The sequence below is a fragment of the Rana temporaria genome, chromosome 3 (genome assembly GCF_905171775.1).
Source record: "Rana temporaria chromosome 3, aRanTem1.1, whole genome shotgun sequence".
Taxonomy (NCBI): domain Eukaryota; kingdom Metazoa; phylum Chordata; class Amphibia; order Anura; family Ranidae; genus Rana; species Rana temporaria.
Genome location: NC_053491.1, coordinates 438169655 through 438189699, shown reverse-complemented (window position 1 = coordinate 438189699; position 20045 = coordinate 438169655). Strand labels below are relative to the sequence as shown.

Here is a 20045-nt window from a genome sequence, read left to right as displayed (position 1 = left end):
ACGTTTGTGTGTTTGTGTGTGTGTGTGTTTACGTTTGTGTGTGTGTGTGTTTACGTTTGTGTGTGTGTATACGTTTACGTTTGTGTGTGTATACGTTTACGTGTGTGTGTATACGTTTACGTGTGTGTGTGTGTATACGTTTACGTGTGTGTGTACGTTTACGTGTGTGTGTGTACGTTTACGTGTGTGTGTTTACGTTTACGTGTGTGTGTGTGTGTGTACGTTTACGTGTGTGTGTGTACGTTTACGTGTGTGTGTGTGTGTGTGTACGTTTACGTGTGTGTGTGTGTGTACGTTTACGTGTGTGTGTACGTTTACGTGTGTGTGTGTACGTTTACGTGTGTGTGTACGTTTACGTGTGTGTGTGTACGTTTACGTGTGTGTGTGTGTGTGTGTACGTTTACGTGTGTGTGTGTGTGTGTGTGTGTGTGTGTGTGTGTGTACGTTTACGTGTGTGTGTGTGTGTGTGTTTACGTTTGTGTGTGTGTGTTTACGTTTGTGTGTGTGTGTGTGTTTACGTTTGTGTGTGTGTGTGTGTGTGTGTTTACGTTTGTGTGTGTGTGTGTGTTTACGTTTGTGTGTGTGTGTGTGTTTACGTTTGTGTGTGTGTGTGTGTGTGTGTTTACGTTTGTGTGTGTGTGTGTGTTTACGTTTGTGTGTGTGTGTGTGTTTACGTTTGTGTGTGTGTGTGTGTTTACGTTTGTGTGTGTGTGTGTTTACGTTTGTGTGTGTGTGTGTTTACGTTTGTGTGTGTGTTTACGTTTGTGTGTGTGTGTGTGTTTACGTTTGTGTGTGTGTGTGTGTTTACGTTTGTGTGTGTGTGTGTTTACGTTTGTGTGTGTGTGTGTTTACGTTTGTGTGTGTGTGTGTGTTTACGTTTGTGTGTGTGTGTGTTTACGTTTGTGTGTGTGTGTGTGTGTGTTTACGTTTGTGTGTGTGTGTGTTTACGTTTGTGTGTGTATACGTTTACGTTTGTGTGTGTATACGTTTACGTGTGTGTGTATACGTTTACGTGTGTGTGTGTATACGTTTACGTGTGTGTGTACGTTTACGTGTGTGTGTGTACGTTTACGTGTGTGTGTTTACGTTTACGTGTGTGTGTGTGTGTGTACGTTTACGTGTGTGTACGTTTACGTGTGTGTGTGTGTGTGTGTACGTTTACGTGTGTGTGTGTGTGTGTGTGTGTGTGTGTGTGTGTGTACGTTTACGTGTGTGTGTGTGTACGTTTACGTGTGTGTGTGTGTGTGTGTGTTTACGTTTGTGTGTGTGTGTTTACGTTTGTGTGTGTGTGTGTGTTTACGTTTGTGTGTGTGTGTGTGTGTGTTTACGTTTGTGTGTGTGTGTGTGTGTGTTTACGTTTGTGTGTGTGTGTGTTTACGTTTGTGTGTGTGTGTGTGTGTGTTTACGTTTGTGTGTGTGTGTGTGTTTACGTTTGTGTGTGTGTGTGTGTTTACGTTTGTGTGTGTGTTTACGTTTGTGTGTGTGTGTGTTTACGTTTGTGTGTGTGTGTGTGTTTACGTTTGTGTGTGTGTGTGTGTTTACGTTTGTGTGTGTGTTTACGTTTGTGTGTGTGTGTGTGTTTACGTTTGTGTGTGTGTTTACGTTTGTGTGTGTGTGTGTTTACGTTTGTGTGTGTGTGTGTTTACGTTTGTGTGTGTGTTTACGTTTGTGTGTGTGTGTGTGTTTACGTTTGTGTGTGTGTGTGTGTTTACGTTTGTGTGTATACGTTTACGTGTGTGTGTATACGTTTACGTGTGTGTGTGTGTGTACGTTTACGTGTGTGTGTGTGTGTACGTTTACGTGTGTGTGTGTGTGTACGTTTACGTGTGTGTGTACGTTTACGTGTGTGTGTTTACGTTTACGTGTGTGTGTGTGTGTACGTTTACGTGTGTGTAAGTTTACGTGTGTGTGTTTACGTGTGTTTGTGTGTGTTTACGTTTGTGTGTGTGTGTGTGTGTTTACGTTTGTGTGTGTGTGTGTGTTTACGTTTGTGTGTGTGTGTGTGTTTACGTTTGTGTGTGTGTGTGTGTGTTTACGTTTGTGTGTGTGTGTGTGTGTTTACGTTTGCGTGTGTGTGTGTGTGTGTGTTTACGTTTGCGTGTGTGTGTGTGTACGTTTACGTGTGTGTGTGTGTGTGTGTGTATACGTTTACGTGTGTGTGTTTACGTGTGTGTGTGTGTGTTTACGTTTGTGTGTGTGTGTGTGTGTTTACGTTTGTGTGTGTGTGTGTGTGTGTGTGTTTACGTTTGTGTGTGTGTGTGTGTGTTTACGTTTGTGTGTGTGTGTTTACGTTTGTGTGTGTGTGTGTGTTTACGTTTGTGTGTGTGTTTACGTTTGTGTGTGTGTGTTTACGTTTGTGTGTGTGTGTGTTTACGTGTGTGTGTATACGTTTACGTGTGTGTGTATACGTTTACGTGTGTGTGTATACGTTTACGTGTGTGTGTGTATACGTTTACGTGTGTGTGTGTGTATACGTTTACGTGTGTGTGTGTGTTTACGTGTGTGTGTGTGTGTTTACGTTTGTGTGTGTGTGTGTGTTTACGTTTATGTGTGTGTGTGTTTACGTTTGTGTGTGTGTTTACGTTTGTGTGTGTGTGTGTGTTTACGTTTGTGTGTGTGTGTTTACGTTTGTGTGTGTGTGTTTACGTTTGTGTGTGTGTTTGTTTACGTTTGTGTGTGTGTGTGTGTGTGTGTTTACGTTTGTGTGTGTGTGTGTGTTTACGTTTGTGTGTGTGTGTGTGTGTTTACGTTTGTGTGTGTGTGTGTGTGTTTACGTTTGTGTGTGTGTGTGTGTGTGTTTACGTTTGTGTGTATACGTTTACGTGTGTGTGTGTACGTTTACGTGTGTGTGTGTGTGTGTGTACGTTTACGTGTGTGTGTACGTTTACGTGTGTGTGTTTACGTTTACGTGTGTGTGTGTGTGTGTGTGTGTACGTTTACGTGTGTGTAAGTTTACGTGTGTGTGTTTACGTTTGTGTGTGTGTGTGTGTGTGTGTGTTTACGTTTGTGTGTGTGTGTGTGTGTGTTTACGTTTGCGTGTGTGTGTGTGTGTGTACGTTTACGTGTGTGTGTGTATACGTTTACGTGTGTGTGTTTACGTGTGTTTGTGTGTGTTTACGTGTGTTTGTGTGTGTTTACGTGTGTTTGTGTGTGTTTACGTTTGTGTGTGTGTGTGTGTGTGTGTGTTTACGTGTGTGTGTGTGTGTGTGTGTGTGTACGTTTACGTGTGTGTAAGTTTACGTGTGTGTGTTTACGTGTGTTTGTGTGTGTTTACGTTTGTGTGTGTGTGTGTGTTTACGTTTGTGTGTGTGTGTGTGTGTTTACGTTTGTGTGTGTGTGTGTGTGTGTGTTTACGTTTGCGTGTGTGTGTGTGTGTACGTTTACGTGTGTGTGTATACGTTTACGTGTGTGTGTTTACGTGTGTTTGTGTGTGTTTACGTGTGTTTGTGTGTGTTTACGTGTGTGTGTGTGTGTTTACGTTTGTGTGTGTGTGTGTGTTTACGTTTGTGTGTGTGTGTGTGTGTTTACGTTTGTGTGTGTGTTTATGTTTGTGTGTGTGTTTACGTTTGTGTGTGTGTTTACGTTTGTGTGTGTGTGTGTTTACGTTTGTGTGTGTGTTTACGTTTGTGTGTGTGTATACGTTTACGTGTGTGTGTATACGTTTACGTGTGTGTGTGTATACGTTTACGTGTGTGTGTGTATACGTTTACGTGTGTGTGTGTACGTTTACGTGTGTGTGTGTACGTTTACGTGTGTGTGTGTACGTTTACGTGTGTGTGTGTGTGTGTGTTTACGTGTGTGTGTTTACGTTTACGTGTGTGTGTGTGTGTGTTTACGTTTACGTGTGTGTGTGTGTGTGTTTACGTTTACGTGTGTGTGTGTTTACGTTTACGTGTGTGTGTACGTTTACGTGTGTGTGTGTGTACGTTTACGTGTGTGTGTACGTTTACGTGTACGTTTACGTGTGTGTGTGTGTGTGTGTGTGTGTGTACGTTTACGTGTGTGTGTACGTTTACGTGTGTGTGTGTGTGTGTGTTTACGTGTTTGTGTGCGTGTGTGTGTTTACGTTTACGTGTGTGTTTACGTTTACGTGTGTGCGCGTGTGTACGTGTGTGTGTCGGAAGATCTTGTAGGTGATTCTGTATCAATCCTTGAAATATCTTCCCTACAATAGAAACACAACTTGCAGGTCTGTAGTCGCTGGGTGAAGACCTTTAATCCTTTTTGTTTGTATGTTTCGCCCATATTGGTGTCTTGTATGACAAATGACCAAATAGACTGATTGTCATTTATGTTGCTTTTTTATTTTGCAGGAATTACTCCTCTCTGCTACACTTTATTTGCTCTGTATGATGTCCAAGAAAAACACTGGTATCCTCCCAATCATCAGTTCAACATTACCAAAGAAATGAAACTGCTTCTCCATTTTAGGATGAGGTCAGTAGAACGTCATTTATTAATCTGCTGCTTTATTTATTCTGTTCCTTTTTATATCGTTATTTAATTCCCACAATTTCTTCATATTACCCCTCTTTTATTTTGGTTGTAAACCTCGGACATGAAATCTGAACAAAGCATATCCCTCTATAGTGTGTGCTAGTCTGCTGCTTCATTCCTTTACTGTCTGCATGAGTCGCTTCTGACATATTTCCTGACACAAGAGAAAAATGGTAACCAGGAGGGATGTCCAGCGCACAGCCTGTGATTGACGGTCTCCAGTGAAGAGGGATGTGTCCCTCCCCTCCAGCTCTCAGAGCTCTTCTCACTGAGCCTCTGCAGAGAGTAATTTCAGATCTCTTCCCCATGTTTTCTGACAGCTCAGGCAAGCTTTATAAATTCTGGATCTAGAACAGATGTAGAGATTTAGAAGCCTGCAGATAAACATGTACAACTTATGTAGGAGGATTTGTTTAATCTCTGTGTATCACCTGTGACCAGTCACTTTACGGGGTTACAAACACTTTAAAGCTGTCAATTTTTACAAACTTTAATTTTTCCAGCTTGGGTGGATCTTAGGCGCTGACGTCATCACGCCGGCCATAGTGAGCAGCTCGTGTTTTTTTTTTTTTTATGCTTATTATGCTTGGATCCTTTTTTCTATTTGAAACATTTTAACATTGTTTCATAGGTATTTATTTGTGAATTTTGACTGGAGGCCCCTTTCTTGCTCTTATGATTTTTAATACGGCATATCCTCAGACACTTTTGAGGTGTCGGGAGATCGCTGGAAAGTTGGTTTCCCGCTACCTACATGATGACCCATTGTTATACAAGCTCATATGACTGCAGATATTTAGGGGGCATATCTATTCCGTAGGAGGCTGGCATTCTGTGGCGGTGGATGGTAGTGCAGCAGTTTTTCTAGTTTTTAGATGTGATTTATTTTTATTTTTTTATTTTTATCTATCTGTTTCTTTATTTTTTTTCAAACCACTTTATTCATGTTTTATTGAGGTTGGCACTTATAGTATTTTTTGTACCGTTTGAAGTAACACTGAGCGTGGAGTAGACTCGACATATAGAAGTAATGCATGTGCCATACTTGTGGGATCCCTGAGAAAACTGGAAATCGCTGTAGTAGTCTTTGCTCTTGGCATGGGCGCCATTCGGTGAACACACTGAATTTTTTTTCAATAAATGTGGAGGGTTCTCTGAGTGGACAAGGTGAAGAGGTGGGACAGTAGCAGCACAATCCAATCAGGGAAAATGCAAGTGTTTATTGGGAAGTGATCACTTAATGGCACCTGTACCGTGTGAGGGACCTCCTGTGTTCAGTAAGTAGCAGGGAAGCTGTGTGGCACAGGACTAGAAGCTCCTAAAGCGCTGCAAAGAAGCTGCTTGCAGGACTTTTTTTTTTTGACGCCCTGCCAGCACAGCGCCTCCGTGTGAAAGCCCGAGAGCTTTCACATTGGAATTGCAGATGCAGCTTCTTTCAGGCACTTTACAGGCGCATTTTTTATTTTTTTTAAAGCTAAAGCACCTGAAAAACGCCCCAGTGTGAAAGGGGTGCAATTGTAAGTTTCAGGGGCTTTGTAACCAACGTTGCATATTTTTAGCACTGATTAGTGTCACTGGTTCCAAATAAAACCCCTTTCACACTGAGCCGCCCATAGTGTTGGCGGTAGAATGCTGCTATTTTTACCACCGACGCTATGGGCGCATTTTGGCTGCTAGCGGGGCACATTTAATTGATTTCAATGGGCAGCAGCGGTGGAGAAGCGGTATACACCACCGATCCTTCAACGCTCCAAAGATGCGGATGGCAGGACTTTTTTTTACAATCCTGCTAGCGCAACACTCCAGTGTGAAAGCCTTCGGGCTTTTACACTGGAGACAATGGAGCAGCTTTTTAAGGGCGGATTGCAAGCGCTATTTTTAACGATATAGTGCCTGCAAAGGGTCTAAGTGTCAAGTGTCCAATTTGTACACCACAATACTGCAGTCCCGCTATAAGTCTCCGATCGCCACCATTACTAGTAAAAATAAAAAATTCAATAGATATATCCCAGAGTTTGTAGACGCTATCATTTTTGTGCAAACCAGTCAATATACGCTTTATTGGATTTTTTTTTTTTTTTTTAGCAAAAATATGTAGCAGAATACATATTGGCCTGAATTGATGAAGAAATTTGTTTTTTAATGTTGTGGTGTGTTTTTTTTTTTTTTTTTAGGGGATATGTTTTATAGCAGCAAGTTAAAACCTTTTTTATAAAAAAAAAAATCTGAATTTATAAAAAAAATTTGCGCTATAAAAAATAAATATTAAACCCGCAGAGGTAATCCAATGCCAACAACAGAAAGCTCTATTTGTGGGGTAAAAGAAGATATAAATATTATTTGGGTGCAGTGCCGTATTGCAAAAACTGGCCTGCTCATGAAGGGGGGGGGGGGGGGGGGGGTAAATCTTCTGGACAACATTTTAGTTGTGCATCATAAACGATTGCAGTGGATTTTTTCCCTGCAAAATACTGTTCCCCATCCCCCCCCCCCCCCATCTTGCTTTTGATCTCCTCCAGCGTCTGTCAACCACCTCTATAGCTGGATTCAGGTATGGCGCCGCATCTTTAAGGCGGCGTAGCGTATCGTATTTACGCTACGCCGCTTTAAGTCAGAGAGGCAAGTACTGTATTCACAAAGTACTTGCCTCCTAACTTGCGTAGCGTAAACAGGGCCGGCCTAAGCGCGCCTAATTCAAATTGGGAGGAGTAGCGTGTTTTATGTTAATGGAAGGTGACCTGACGTGATTGACGTTTTTTACGAACGGCGCATGCGGCGTCCGTGTACATATCCCAGTGTTCATTGCGCCAAATTACGCCGCAAGGACGTATTGGTTTCGACGTGAACGTAAATTACGTCCAGCCCTATTCACGGACGACTTGCGCAAACTACGTAAAATTTACAAATTTTGATGCGGGAACAACGGCCATACTTAACATTGACTAGTTCCAGCCATTTGATGGAATAACTTTACGCCTGAAAATGCCTTACGTAAACGGCGTATCTTTACTGCGACGGGCACACGTACCTTTTGGGAATAGGCGTATCTAGTCATTTACATATTCTACGCCGAACGCAATGGAAGCGCCACCTAGCGGCCAGCCTAAATATTGCACCCTAAGATACGACGGCGCAGGCTGTCGTATCTTAGCTAGGTTTAAGTGTATCTCAGTTTGAGAATACACTTAAACTTAGGACGGCGCAGATTCCGAGTTAGGTCGGCGTATCTACTGATACGCCGGCCTAATTCTCTAGCTATTAGTCTTTATGTATCTGCTGCAGCATCAGTTGCACATCCTTTCTCTACTCCGGCTTAATGATGGTGACACCCGTAGACGATACCAATGAAATTTGTGCTGTCCATCGGGGGTACATGTGAGCAATATTGGAGGACCGTTGTCACCCCATTACTGAAAGTCTCTGAACATAACCATTTTATGGCAGGATCACCAGCCATTTTTTAACAACTGCAGATTTTTAAATATTAGTGTATTTTGAAATGACCATAACACATTTTTTTAAAGCTTTTGTGAAATTTTAGTGATCAGGTTTAGATGTACTTTCACTCTATACATCCCTTACTCTGAGAATAATGTGTTATTCCTGTTGCTGTATATAACCCCCTCTAAGGGTGGCTTCCATTGCCTAATTCCATTCTTATTGTTGCACCATCTGCTTAAAGGGACATCTGTGTATGACTTCCCTAGAGACCACTAATGAGCACTTATGGCCATCAGAGTCGCTCCTTTGTTGCGTAGATAGATCTTCCATCCTACAAATGTGTTCCCTTGCTTCTCATCTCTATGGAAAATAAGTGAATCCTATGGCTAGAAGTGCTCATTAGTGGTCTCTAGAGAAGTCCTACAATTTGGAAAAAGAGAATTAGAAGATTGAAAGCATACCTGTTGCGTTTTTTTTTTTTTTTTTTTTTTTAATTGCCCTACAATCTGGAATTTTATATTGTATTTCTAAGTTACTTTTACTTATATGTGCATCGGATGACTGCTTTTTACACCAAACTGTCGTTTCTTCCGCCATCCTCCATGTCACTACTGTGTCTGGTCATGGGCTGTTGATAGAAACCCAGATCAGTGAGTATTGGAAACATTAGATCAGCCAGGCTACTGGTGTTTTTGGATAGAGAGGGCAGCCTACTTTTATTAGTATGGGCTTTCTATTGCATGAATTTGTGCTTTTGCCACACAGAGTAAAGCAGTAGGGTCATTTGATGCCCCCTCTGCTGGGGGAACTTGGCTTTGTTGGTCAAACCACAGGCATGTTTTTAAAGTGACCCTAAACTATATTCATGTTCTCCAAAAATAATTCATACACATCTGGTTTTAACCACTTCCATACCGGGCACTTAAACACCCTCCGGCCCAGACCAATTTTTAGCTTTCAGCGCTGTTGCACTTTGACAATTGTGCGGTCATGCTACACTGTACCCAAACTAAATTTTTATCGTCTTGTACCCACAAATAGAGCTTTCTTTTGGTGGTATTTGATCACCTCTGGGATTTTTATTTTCTGTTATAAAACATTGTAAATAAGTAAGTTTTTTTTTTTTCTCCTTCACTGATGGTACTGCACTGATGGGCACCGATGAGGTGGCACTGATGTGGTGGCATTGATGGGCACTAATATGTGGCACTGATGGGTGGCACGAATGGGCACTGATAGGCGGCATGGATAGGCGTTATGGATGGGCATGGATAGGCAGCACGGATGGGCATAGATGGGCACTGATAGGTGGCACTATCGTATGTGTTGTACTAATGGATGCCAATCAGTGATGCCCATTGTGGGCACTGATTGGCATCCATTTTTTGTCATTGTCATCCCTGGTGGTCTAGGGTGGCATACCTGTGTTTTTTTTGTTTGCATCCCTGGTGGTCCAGTGGGCATCCTCGGGGGGGCTGTGCTAATAATCGATCAGCAAAACCCCCCCCCCTGTCAGAGGAGCAGCCGATCGTCTGACAGACGCGAGTGAGGAAAAGCCGTTTACCGGCTTTTCCGGTTTACATTGTGATTGGACACGGCTGATCACGTGGTAAAGAGTCTCCCTGATTGGACACGGCTGATCACGTGATAAAGACTCCGTGAGAGACTCTTTACCTAGATCGGTGTTGCGGGGTGTCAGATTAACACCCTGCAACAACGATCGCCGCAATGCGCCCCCCCGGGGCGTGCAGAGGCTCAATATCCTGAGGACGTCATATGACGTCCACTCGGGATATTGAAACCACTTTGCCGACGTCAATCTGTCATTGGCGGGCGGCAAGTGGTTAAACTGCTGAAGAAAAACAAAAAAAACCTGCAAGACATTGGCATAATGTGCTAGTAGGCAACACCTACTTGCACATTATGAAATACTTGCTGTAGAACAAATCCCTTCCAGCGGTGCCTGCTCACCACTGTTACGGCTGACATCTTCCCCCAGTGTTTTTTGAATACGTGGGCTCTGGCGCTGTGTGTGGCCGGAGCCCTGATGACGTCATAGGAGCAGAATTTAGAATTGCTCCTAAAAAAATAAAGGAATGTAGGGAGCTCTGGATGACAGAACTGGCCAAAGATAATGTCCGCAATATGGGATGGATGTAAATCGGGCAAACGGAGGTCTCAGAACACTTGGGCAGCCTGGGATCTCTTCCACACAGCTGCACGTTGGATCAGATCTGGGACTTCCTGATGCTGGACTTCCCTTTTTGCTTTTTTTTTTTTTATTAATTTCTAGTACCGTATATACTCGCGTATAAGCCGAGTTTTTCAGCACTTTTTTTTTTTTTGTGCTGAAATTGCCCCCCTCGGCTTATACTCGAGTCGCCTTTTTGCGGCTGATCTCCACGCCTGCCTGACTTTGGGGACCCGGTAACGGTCGGCTGTAGGTCCCCTGGACCCCAAACTTGGCACGCATGTAGCCCCTCTTCCTCTACAAGTGTGCAAAGTCCCGGGGACCTACGGCCGGAGAGCACCAATTTTTCAAAGCCGGGCACCCCTTCCATAGACTTCCATGTTAAACGGTCATTTATCCGGTGACCCGGTACCAGCCAGTCGTCAATCCCCTTGACCCCAAACTTGGCACACATGTAGCCCCACTCTTCCTCTACAAGTGTGCAAAGTTTGTTGTCTGGAGGACCTACTGCCGGTGAGCACTGATTTTTCAAAGCTGGGCATACCTTCCATAGACTCCCATGTTAAACGTCAGTCTAGGCATGGGCACAGTGAGGCATGCACATGGACACAGTGAGGCAGGCAGATGGACACCCTAGACTTATACATTTTTTTTTTGGTGGTAAAATTAGGTGCCTCGGCTTATACTCGAGTATATACGGCAAATGTATTTAATCTTTTTGGGCAATTAAAGTCTAAACTGTGCAAATTTTAGGAGATATTAACAGTATCTATAGGTAAGCCTTATTATAGTCTTGCCTGTTGGTACAAGTGGTGTAACTGAATTTACAACCACTTTAAAGTGTTGCTAAACCCTGTTGTTATTTTAACGTAAAAGAAAAAAAAAAAAGTTACTTTCCTGCTCTGCGGGCACCCAGTCAGATGTGCTCCCGAGGCGCAGCTCTGTGTGTCTATTCACACACTGAGCCATGACTCTGCTCTGGCCCCTCTGTCTCCTGATTGGCTTACTGGCTGTGATTGACAGCAACGGAAGCCAATGGCTCCTGCTGTCAAAAGCCAAACAGGAGTGCGAGTCCCCGGAGAGACAAGGCTCTTGTGGGCATCACTGAATCAAGAGGAGGCTTGGGTAAGTATTGGGGGAGGGGGGGCTGCTGCACACAGGTGTATGTGTGTTTTTTTTTTTTTTTAACCTTCATGCATTCTAAAAACCTTGTGACTTTACAACTAGTGGTGCACCAAAATTTCAGCTGCTGAATATTCTCGACCGAAAGAAAAAAAACTGCCGATGGAAGCCGAAAAGGGGGCGCGGTCTGCCCTGGGTTCCACCCATTGCGTGTGGTATCCTGGCGGGCCCCAGTCCTCCCATTCCCTCCTCTTCTCCTCCCTCCTTATGTGTCGCGGAGCTGAATTGCACAGGCCGCGGTAACCATGCCGGGACATTGAATTTAGTGTGAAGTGATCACAGGACGCGGGACATTGTTACTGAGGTCCGGGCAATTCAAATCCAGCTCTGTGATGCGGAGATTGCCGCTCTGATCCTGGCACTGGTGAGGCTGCATCTTCTGGGCAGCTGACACTGATGAGGCTGCATTGATATTTTGTATCATGTATGCAGTCTCTGACTATCTCCTGTATCATGTCTGCTAAAGGTGCACTAAATGGAAATTTTGTGAATAATATTAGCAGTGTGTTTAAGTATGACTTTCCAGACATGATACAAGAGATGGTTGGGGACTGCAGACTGCATTTTTCTTGACCTTTCTTACACTAAAAGGTGCCAAAAAGAAATTCATATTAATTTTAAATTCATATTAATTAAAAAGTCGAATATAATGCAATTATTTATAAAAATATAAATATTTTTTTAACTGTCGTTTTTGGCAAAGTGCATCTTGCATTTTCGGTTTCGGCACTGTTCTATGTACATTACAAATCCCATAGTCCATCTCGGAGTGTGCAAGAGAAGGTGGCTACATTCCAGTGGGACCGCCAACGTAACCACCTAGTAAGATGGATGACATCAGAAAAAAAAAAGAAGATATTTGGAGGAGGCTGAGAGCAGGTTAGCTGAGTTAGGAGTCCATACTTGAATAGAATTGAGTTTTAAACCAGAGTTTTGGTTGCACATGCACTATTTGGTAACCTTGACTAAATGACATTCAGGATGGCAGTAGGTCTGGTCTGGTATACTGTATGTATCTTACTTTCTTGTGATTGCTGAGAATATAACATTTTTGCTTATCTGAGGACATGTGCAGATCTATGCGTAAATTAAATTTCTGCCCATATTCGTAAATTAAATCTTCTTACATCGCCATTGGTGTGGTCAATGGTGCACTCCTAAACTGCACATGCAGCAGTTTGATGCGTTTTTCCTTACGTGTAGTGATGGGCGTCCTCATAAGATACTTATTACTGAGCTGAAAGAGCCCTTTAAAAACCGCAGCTGGTTTTAAACTATTATTTTCATGCAGAAGGTAATCTTCCTACCTCCTTGTGTATTTTATTTAATTTTTGTTATTACTCTCGCTTCCGTCCATTCTCACATATGTCTGTTAAACCCCTCGCTATAATCCCATACATTCTTCTTGTCTAGCATTGTATTAGCGCCCTGTTTTTATGTTTTATTTCAGGTACTATTTCAGGAACTGGCACGGCATGAATGAGAAGGAGCCCATAGTCTGTCGCAATGTGCCTAAAGTCAGCGACAGTAGCGAAGACAAGAGCCGGGCTGAGCAGACTGGGGCTATCCTGGACTTGGCATCATTTGAGTATTTGTTTGAACAGGTAACATTTCTCCAGCAGCAGACAGTAGGTGTGTGTGTGTCTCGGGTATTGGTTCATCAAGAGAAGTTAAATGACCTCTTAAGAAAACAATTGGAGCCTGTTTATAAGGACATGTGACGCTGAGTATTTTCAGAACCGTGTTTTTGCCATAGAAAACAACCTGGTTATAATGTTCAGTCCAAACGCTAAACTGACGGCCTCCATAATTATTGCACAAGGAGCTGTGTTAATGCAGTAACCCTATTACATTAATTGGGTTATTGTTAATGCAGTAGAGGACAAGAGAAGAGCCTTCTCTTCTTGCCTTCTCTTTTCTTTTTGCCTTCTCTTTTCTTTTTGCCTTCTCTTTTCTTTTTGCCTTCTCTTCTCCTTTTTGCCTCCTTCTCTTCTCCTTTTTGCCTCCTTCTCTTCTCCTTTTTGCCTCCTTCTCTTCTCCTTTTTGCCTCCTTCTCTTCTCCTTTTTGCCTCCTTCTCTTCTCCTTTTTGCCTCCTTCTCTTCTCCTTTTTGCCTCCTTCTCTTCTCCTTTTTGCCTCCTTCTCTTCTCCTTTTTGCCTCCTTCTCTTCTCCTTTTTGCCTCCTTCTCTTCTCCTTTTTGCCTCCTTCTCTTCTCCCTTTTGCCTCCTTCTCTTCTCCCTTTTGCCTCCTTCTCTTCTCCCTTTTGCCTCCTTCTCTTCTCCCTTTTGCCTCCTTCTCTTCTCCCTTTTGCCTCCTTCTCTTCTCTCTTTTGCCTCCTTCTCTTCTCCCTTTTGCCTCCTTCTCTTCTCTCTTTTGCCTCCTTCTCTTCTCCCTTTTGCCTCCTTCTCTTCTCCCTTTTGCCTCCTTCTCTTCTCTCTTTTGCCTCCTTCTCTTCTCCCTTTTGCCTCCTTCTCTTCTCTTTTGCCTCCTTCTCTTCTCTCTTTTGCCTCCTTCTCTTCTCTCTTTTGCCTCCTTCTCTTCTCCCTTTTGCCTCCTTCTCTTCTCCCTTTTGCCTCCTTCTCTTCTCCCTTTTGCCTTCTTTTGCCTCCTTCTCTTTGCCTTCTCTTCTCCCTTTTGCCTCCTTTTGCCGCCTTCTTTTGCCTCCTTCTCTTTGCCTTCTCTTCTCCCTTTTGCCTCCTTCTCTTTGCCTTCTCTTCTCCCTTTTGCCTCCTTCTCTTTGCCTTCTCTTCTCCCTTTTGCCTCCTTCTCTTTGCCTTCTCTTCTCCCTTTTGCCTCCTTCTCTTTGCCTTCTCTTCTCCCTTTTGCCTCCTTCTCTTTGCCTTCTCTTCTCCCTTTTGCCTCCTTCTCCTCCTTCTCCTCTTCTCCTTCTCTTCCCCTTCTCTTGTAAAATATCCACTACCAGCTAACCTCTTATGTTTGAGGGGTGGGCATTGAGGTTCAGTGGCTGTTCTGAATTAAATATGGACTTTACAATTGAGAGAAAGCACCTAATTGTGCTAGTCTTGGTTTGCTTTTTAACAATGGATTTAACAAGGAATTTATGGTTTTACAGGGAAAATTTGACTTTGTGAATGACATTGTGTCAATGAAGGATTTTCACTCCGAACAGGATGTTCATAAGTTTAAAAATGAGAGCCTAGGAATGGCTGTACTGCACCTGTCTCACATTGCCATTAAGAAGAAAGTATCTTTGGAAGAAGTAGCCAAGCAGATCGGGTAAATGATTCTTCTTAAAAGTACACTTTGGTTGCAATTTTCACCCTGGAAGCCGACTGCCCATTCATTCACACTTCAATGTTTGCGTTGTTTTCTCACATATGATCCTGAAAAAAGCTCTCCGGTTCTGGTTCTCAGAGAGGAATGTTGCACAGGAACGATTCATGTAACTGGAGGGGGCAGCCCTATCTAGAAACGGGTTCCAATCACTTGAATTTAAATCAGAATGATGGTACATTGAGTGGACTTGTGACGTTGGCATACCATTGCCTGGATAGCATTGGCAGTTCACTAACTGATTTAGCTATTGTCTTGAGTGGAGACTCAGAATAATCCTATGCATAGATATCAGACAAATGCGGGCTTATGTGGTAGATTTGGAAAGATAGGCCAAGCGCTATCATAGACCATGATTTTATTTTTTATCAATATTTATATCATAACCACATTTTGCTACAATCATACTTTTTATACAGTGATCTGACCATATTTGGTAGACCTTCGGTAAACCTTTTTTTTTTTTTTTTTTTAGATTGACCAAAATAATGTAATTTAGAGATGCACCTACAGTCTATTCAGTTTATATCCATCAAGAAGGCCTTGCACTACAGTGACCTATCTAAAGGAGAGTGTAAGGCGCTATTCTACACATCCCTTGAGAAAGACATAAATGGCTGTTCGCCAACTGACCTTTGTAGCACGGCAGAAGCTCAGTAATATATTACTATGGAAGCACAATTCTGCCTGTATAATAAAAGCAAATTAACCACTTCCATACCGGGCCTATTCTGCCACTCCTGTAAAAAATCATCATTTTTTTTGCTTGAAAATTACTCGGAACCCCCTAACATTATTAATATTTTATTTTATTTTTTAGCACACACCCTAGGGAATAAAGTGGCAGTTATTGCAACTTTTGATCTCGCACAGTATTTGCGCAATCATTTTTCAAATGCCGCTTTTTTTTTTTTTTTTTTTTAAATGGTTTCATGAATTAAAAAAACAAAACAGTAAAGTTAGCCCAATTTTTTTAAAAAAATTTTTTTGTAGAATGTGAAAGATTGATACCCAACATGTCACGCTTTAAAATTGCGATCATACATGGAATGGCGCCAAACTTCAGTACTTAAACTCCATAGGCGACGCTTTAATTATTTTTTTACAGGTTACCAGTTTAGAGTTAGAGGAGGTCTAGCGCTAGAATTGTTGCACATGCTCTAACCACATGTGGGGTTCGAGTGGCGTTTCCATATGTGGGTGGAACATGTGTGTGTTCGCTTCTGAGCGCGAGCTACTGGGGGACAGGGGCATTTTTTATTTTTATTTTTTATTTTACTTTCATTTTTGTTATAAATAAGATCAACACCCCACATCTCTCCTCCAGGCTGGAAAGCATGAGATCGGAAAAAAAAATTCATGTTGACAGCCGCGATCGCGACTTTGTTTACTTCCGGGATCCCGACGGTCATAGAGATTTGGTCACCGGAAATCTCTATCGTCGTTATCCGGCGCCGGCCAATTTGTTTTCCGGTGGCACTGGAGAGCCCGGAGAAGCACCGGATGGCGGCCGGAGGGGAGGGGGACGTCCCCTCACGTCGCCTATAAGAACGATCAAGCGGTGGAACTGCCGCTATGATCCTTATGGTATCGCTGGCTGCAAAGATTGATATCTGAATGATGCCTGTAGCTGCAGGCATCATTCAGATATCCCCCACGAAAGTCCAGGATGTCATATGACGGCCGGCAGTAGGGAAGTGGTTAACATTGAATGGAAAATATTCATTCCGTAGCTTGGTTTACAGCCACCGGTTAACGGGGCAACCTTTTCGGGGTAATTATTCTGTCTGTAGAATAAATATTTGCATCAAGGATATTATAGGTGAGCAATTGCACAGATGTGGCCCTTTTCCAGCATTTACCTGGCCCTTGGGGCACTATTCCTCCCACTGACACCAGAAAATGAGGCACTATTTCTTCCACCGATACCAATGATGGGGCACTACTCCTACTAATGCCAATGATGGGGCACTACTCCTACGAATACCAATGATGGGGCACTACTCCTACTAATGCCAATGATGGGGCACTACCCCTCCTACTGACCACCAACCCCAAGGCCATATTTATTCTTACTGATGCTGGGCCCGGAACATTTTATACCCCTACTGGCCACAATCCAGCCCCTCCTAAAGTCTGAGGGACATTAGACTTACCCTTTGTGTGAAAGTTTGGAGACCTCTGATGTAGCGGGTAGGAGACTTTTTTGTTTCTCTACTTCGCTGCATAGAAAAGCTACAGTCCTGATAAAGTGGAAGCCCCATGAAATATGTAGACTGATTTTTAAATACTTGGCTTTCTTGAGTTGCAATATTCATCAATCCTACCTTCCCATTTTTTGGGAGAACTTGTATGTGGTTTTAAATTTTGTATGTCATAATTACTTTTTTTTTTTTCAAAGTACAAGTGTTTTACCGTTCATATTTCAATGGTAGGTCATGTTTGGAATTGTTTTAGCGATGATGGGCACCTCTGGCAGACAGGGGCATCCATTATTACGTTTTCAAGCATCTGGGTTCAGTCCTCCATCTGTTGTGCTTGGAGGACAAAGATGACATTTAGCACAAGGTGATAGTCCAGGTTTGTCTCGACTCTCTAATAATCGCTGACTTGGGATGTGTGCTTGGCGTGCAGCCATTGCAGGTGCTTGGAACTGGTTTTCCTTTATTATCATTCGCATAAAACCAGCAATGTTTTTGCAGTTTTCCTAAAAGGAAGTTTTAATCTTACACAAGCCAGTGTCTTTCTTTACTTGCTTTGTGTACTTGGTGTTTATGAGCTTTTCTGTTTCCCATAAATGAATGCAAATTCATTTCCTAGTAATTCATTTGGCAGGGAAAAGTTTAATGGCGGGGTAAACTGTGTGCTGTTTTTCCCTCTAAGTTCCGGGATCATTGGCCACATTTTATGTTGCAGATGCACTCTTGCAGTGGATAATACTGAATTGTAAGGACATAGAAAAATGGAACATGGTTGGCTTTCGCGCTCGCTCTCTCTCTCTCTGTGGCTCATAAATATGTTACTGCAATACTTCTGTGAGATAAATAAATAAATATATATATATATATATATATATATATATATATATATATATATATAAATAAATTCAGGGCTCGACAAATCCCGGTCACCATGGCGACTAGAAATAGGGTCCTGGCGACTTGGCTTGGAAGGGGGGCAAAACATTTTTTTTTTTTTTTTTTTTTTTTTTTTTTTTTGAGCTGGGGCCATCTGTTGGTGAGCTGTTGGTATTACAAGTTATTACCACCAGATGTGTAAGCTGGCGCCATCTGGTGGTGGCAGTTCTTATTAGAAGTTAAGCATTACAAGTTAAACAGCAATTCTAATGTAATTTTTCACTGCCATCTTCTTCCCTCTAATTAGAACCCCCAAACATTATATATATTTTTTATCCTAACACCCTATAGAATAAAATGGCGATCGTTGCAATACTTTCTGTCACGCCGTGTTTGCGCAGCGGTCTTACAAGCGCACCTTTTTGGGAAAAAAATTACACTTTAAAAAAAAAAAAAAAAATAAGACAACAGTAAAGTTATCCCCATTTTTTTTTTTTTATATTATGAAAGATAATGTTACGCCGAGTAAATTCATACCCAACATGTCACGCTTCAAAATTGTGTCCGCTTCAAAAACGCGTCCGCTTCAAAAACGTCCTTTAAATTCTTTATAGGCGACGTTTAAAAAAAAAAAAAACTACAGGTTGCATGTTTTGAGTTGGAGGAGGTCTAGGGCTAGAATTATTGCTCTCGCTCTACCAATCGCGGCGATGCCTCACATGTGTGGTTTGAACACTGTTTACATATGCGGGTGCTGCTCACGTATGTGTTCACTTCTGCGCGCAAGCTCGTCGGGACGGGGTGCGTTTTCTGGCTCCTAACTTTTTTTGCTGGCTCCTAGATTCCAAGCAAATTTGTCAAACCCCGTGTTATATATATATATATATACCTGAAATTGTTGGCACCCCAGAAATGTTTCCAGAAAATCAAGAATTTCTCACAGAAAAGTATTGCAGTAACACATGTTTTGCTATACACATGTTTATTCCATTTGTGTGTTTTAGAACAAAACAAAAAAAGGGAGGAAAAAAAGCAAATTGGACATAATGTCACACAAAACTCCAAAAATGGGCTGGTCAAAATTCTTGGCAGCCTTAACTTAATATTTGATTGCACATCCTTTGGAAAAAATAACTGAAATCAGTCACTTCCTATAACCATCAATTATCTTCTTGCACCTCTCACCCGGAATTTTTGGACCACTCTTCCTGCAAACTGATCCAGGTCTCTCCTATTGGAAGGGCACCTTTTCCCAACAGCAATTTTAAGATCTCCCCACAGGTGTTCAATGGGATTTAGATCTGGACTCATTGCTGGCCACTTTAGAACTCTCCAGCACTTTGTTGCCATCCATTTCTGGGTGCTTTTTGACGTATGTTTGGGGTCATTGTCCTGCTGGAAGACCCAAGATCTCGGACGCAAACCCAGCTTTCTGACACCGGGCTCTACAGTGCGACCCAAAATCCTTTGGTAATCCTCAGAATTCATGATGCCTTGCACACATTCAAGGCACCCAGTGCCAGAGGCAGCAAAACAACCCCAAAATATCATTGAACCTCCACCATATTTCACAGTAGGTACTGTGTTCTTTTCTTTGTAGGCCTCATTTCGTTTTCGGTAAACAGTAGAATGATGTGCTTTACCAAAAAGCTCTATCTTGGTCTCATCTGTCCACAAGATGTTTTCCCAGAAGGATTTTGGCTTACTCAAGTACATTTTGGCAAACTGTAGTCTTGCTTATTTATGTCTCTGTGTCAGCAGTGGGGTCCTCCTGGGTCTCCTGCCATAGCGTTTCATTTCATTTAAATGTCAACGGATAGTTCGCGCTGACACTGTTCCCTGAGCATGCAGGACAGCTTGAATTTCTTTGGAACTTGTTTGCGGCGGCTTATCCACCATCCGGACTATCCTGCGTTGCAACCTTTCATCAATTTTTCTCTTCCGTCCATGCCCAGAGAGATTAGCTACAGTGCCATGGGTTGCAAACCTCTTGATAATGTTGCGCACTGTGAACAAAGGCAAATCTAGATCTCTGGAGATGGACTTGTAACCTTGAGATTGTTGATATTTTCCCACAATTTTGGCTCTCAAGTCCTCAGACAGTTCTCTTCTCCTCCTCTTTCTGTTGTCCATGCTTAGTGCGGCACACACAGACACACGATGCAAAGACTAAGTGAACCTAGCTCCTTTTTATCTGCTTTCAGGTGTTTTTTATATTGCCCACACGTTACTTCCCTAGGTGAGTTTAAAGGAGCATCACATGCTTGAAACAATCTTATTTATCCACAATTTTGAAAGGGTGCCAAGAATTTTGACCAGACCATTTTTGGAGTTTTGTGTGACATTATGTCCAATTTTCATTT

At 42.5% G+C, this 20045-nt stretch overlaps 1 protein-coding gene across 2 annotated transcripts in view; it reads left to right on the top strand.

The window, feature by feature from the left end:
• The window catches only part of TYK2 (tyrosine kinase 2), a 109509-nt gene that overhangs the window by 27372 nt on the left and 62092 nt on the right, over positions 1-20045 (top strand). For both annotated transcript variants that reach the window (XM_040346414.1, XM_040346415.1), the window contains 3 exons: positions 4314-4437; positions 12762-12915; positions 14385-14548. In XM_040346414.1, the coding sequence (XP_040202348.1) occupies positions 4314-4437; positions 12762-12915; positions 14385-14548 (442 nt within the window). The remainder of the gene's footprint in view (positions 1-4313; positions 4438-12761; positions 12916-14384; positions 14549-20045) is intronic.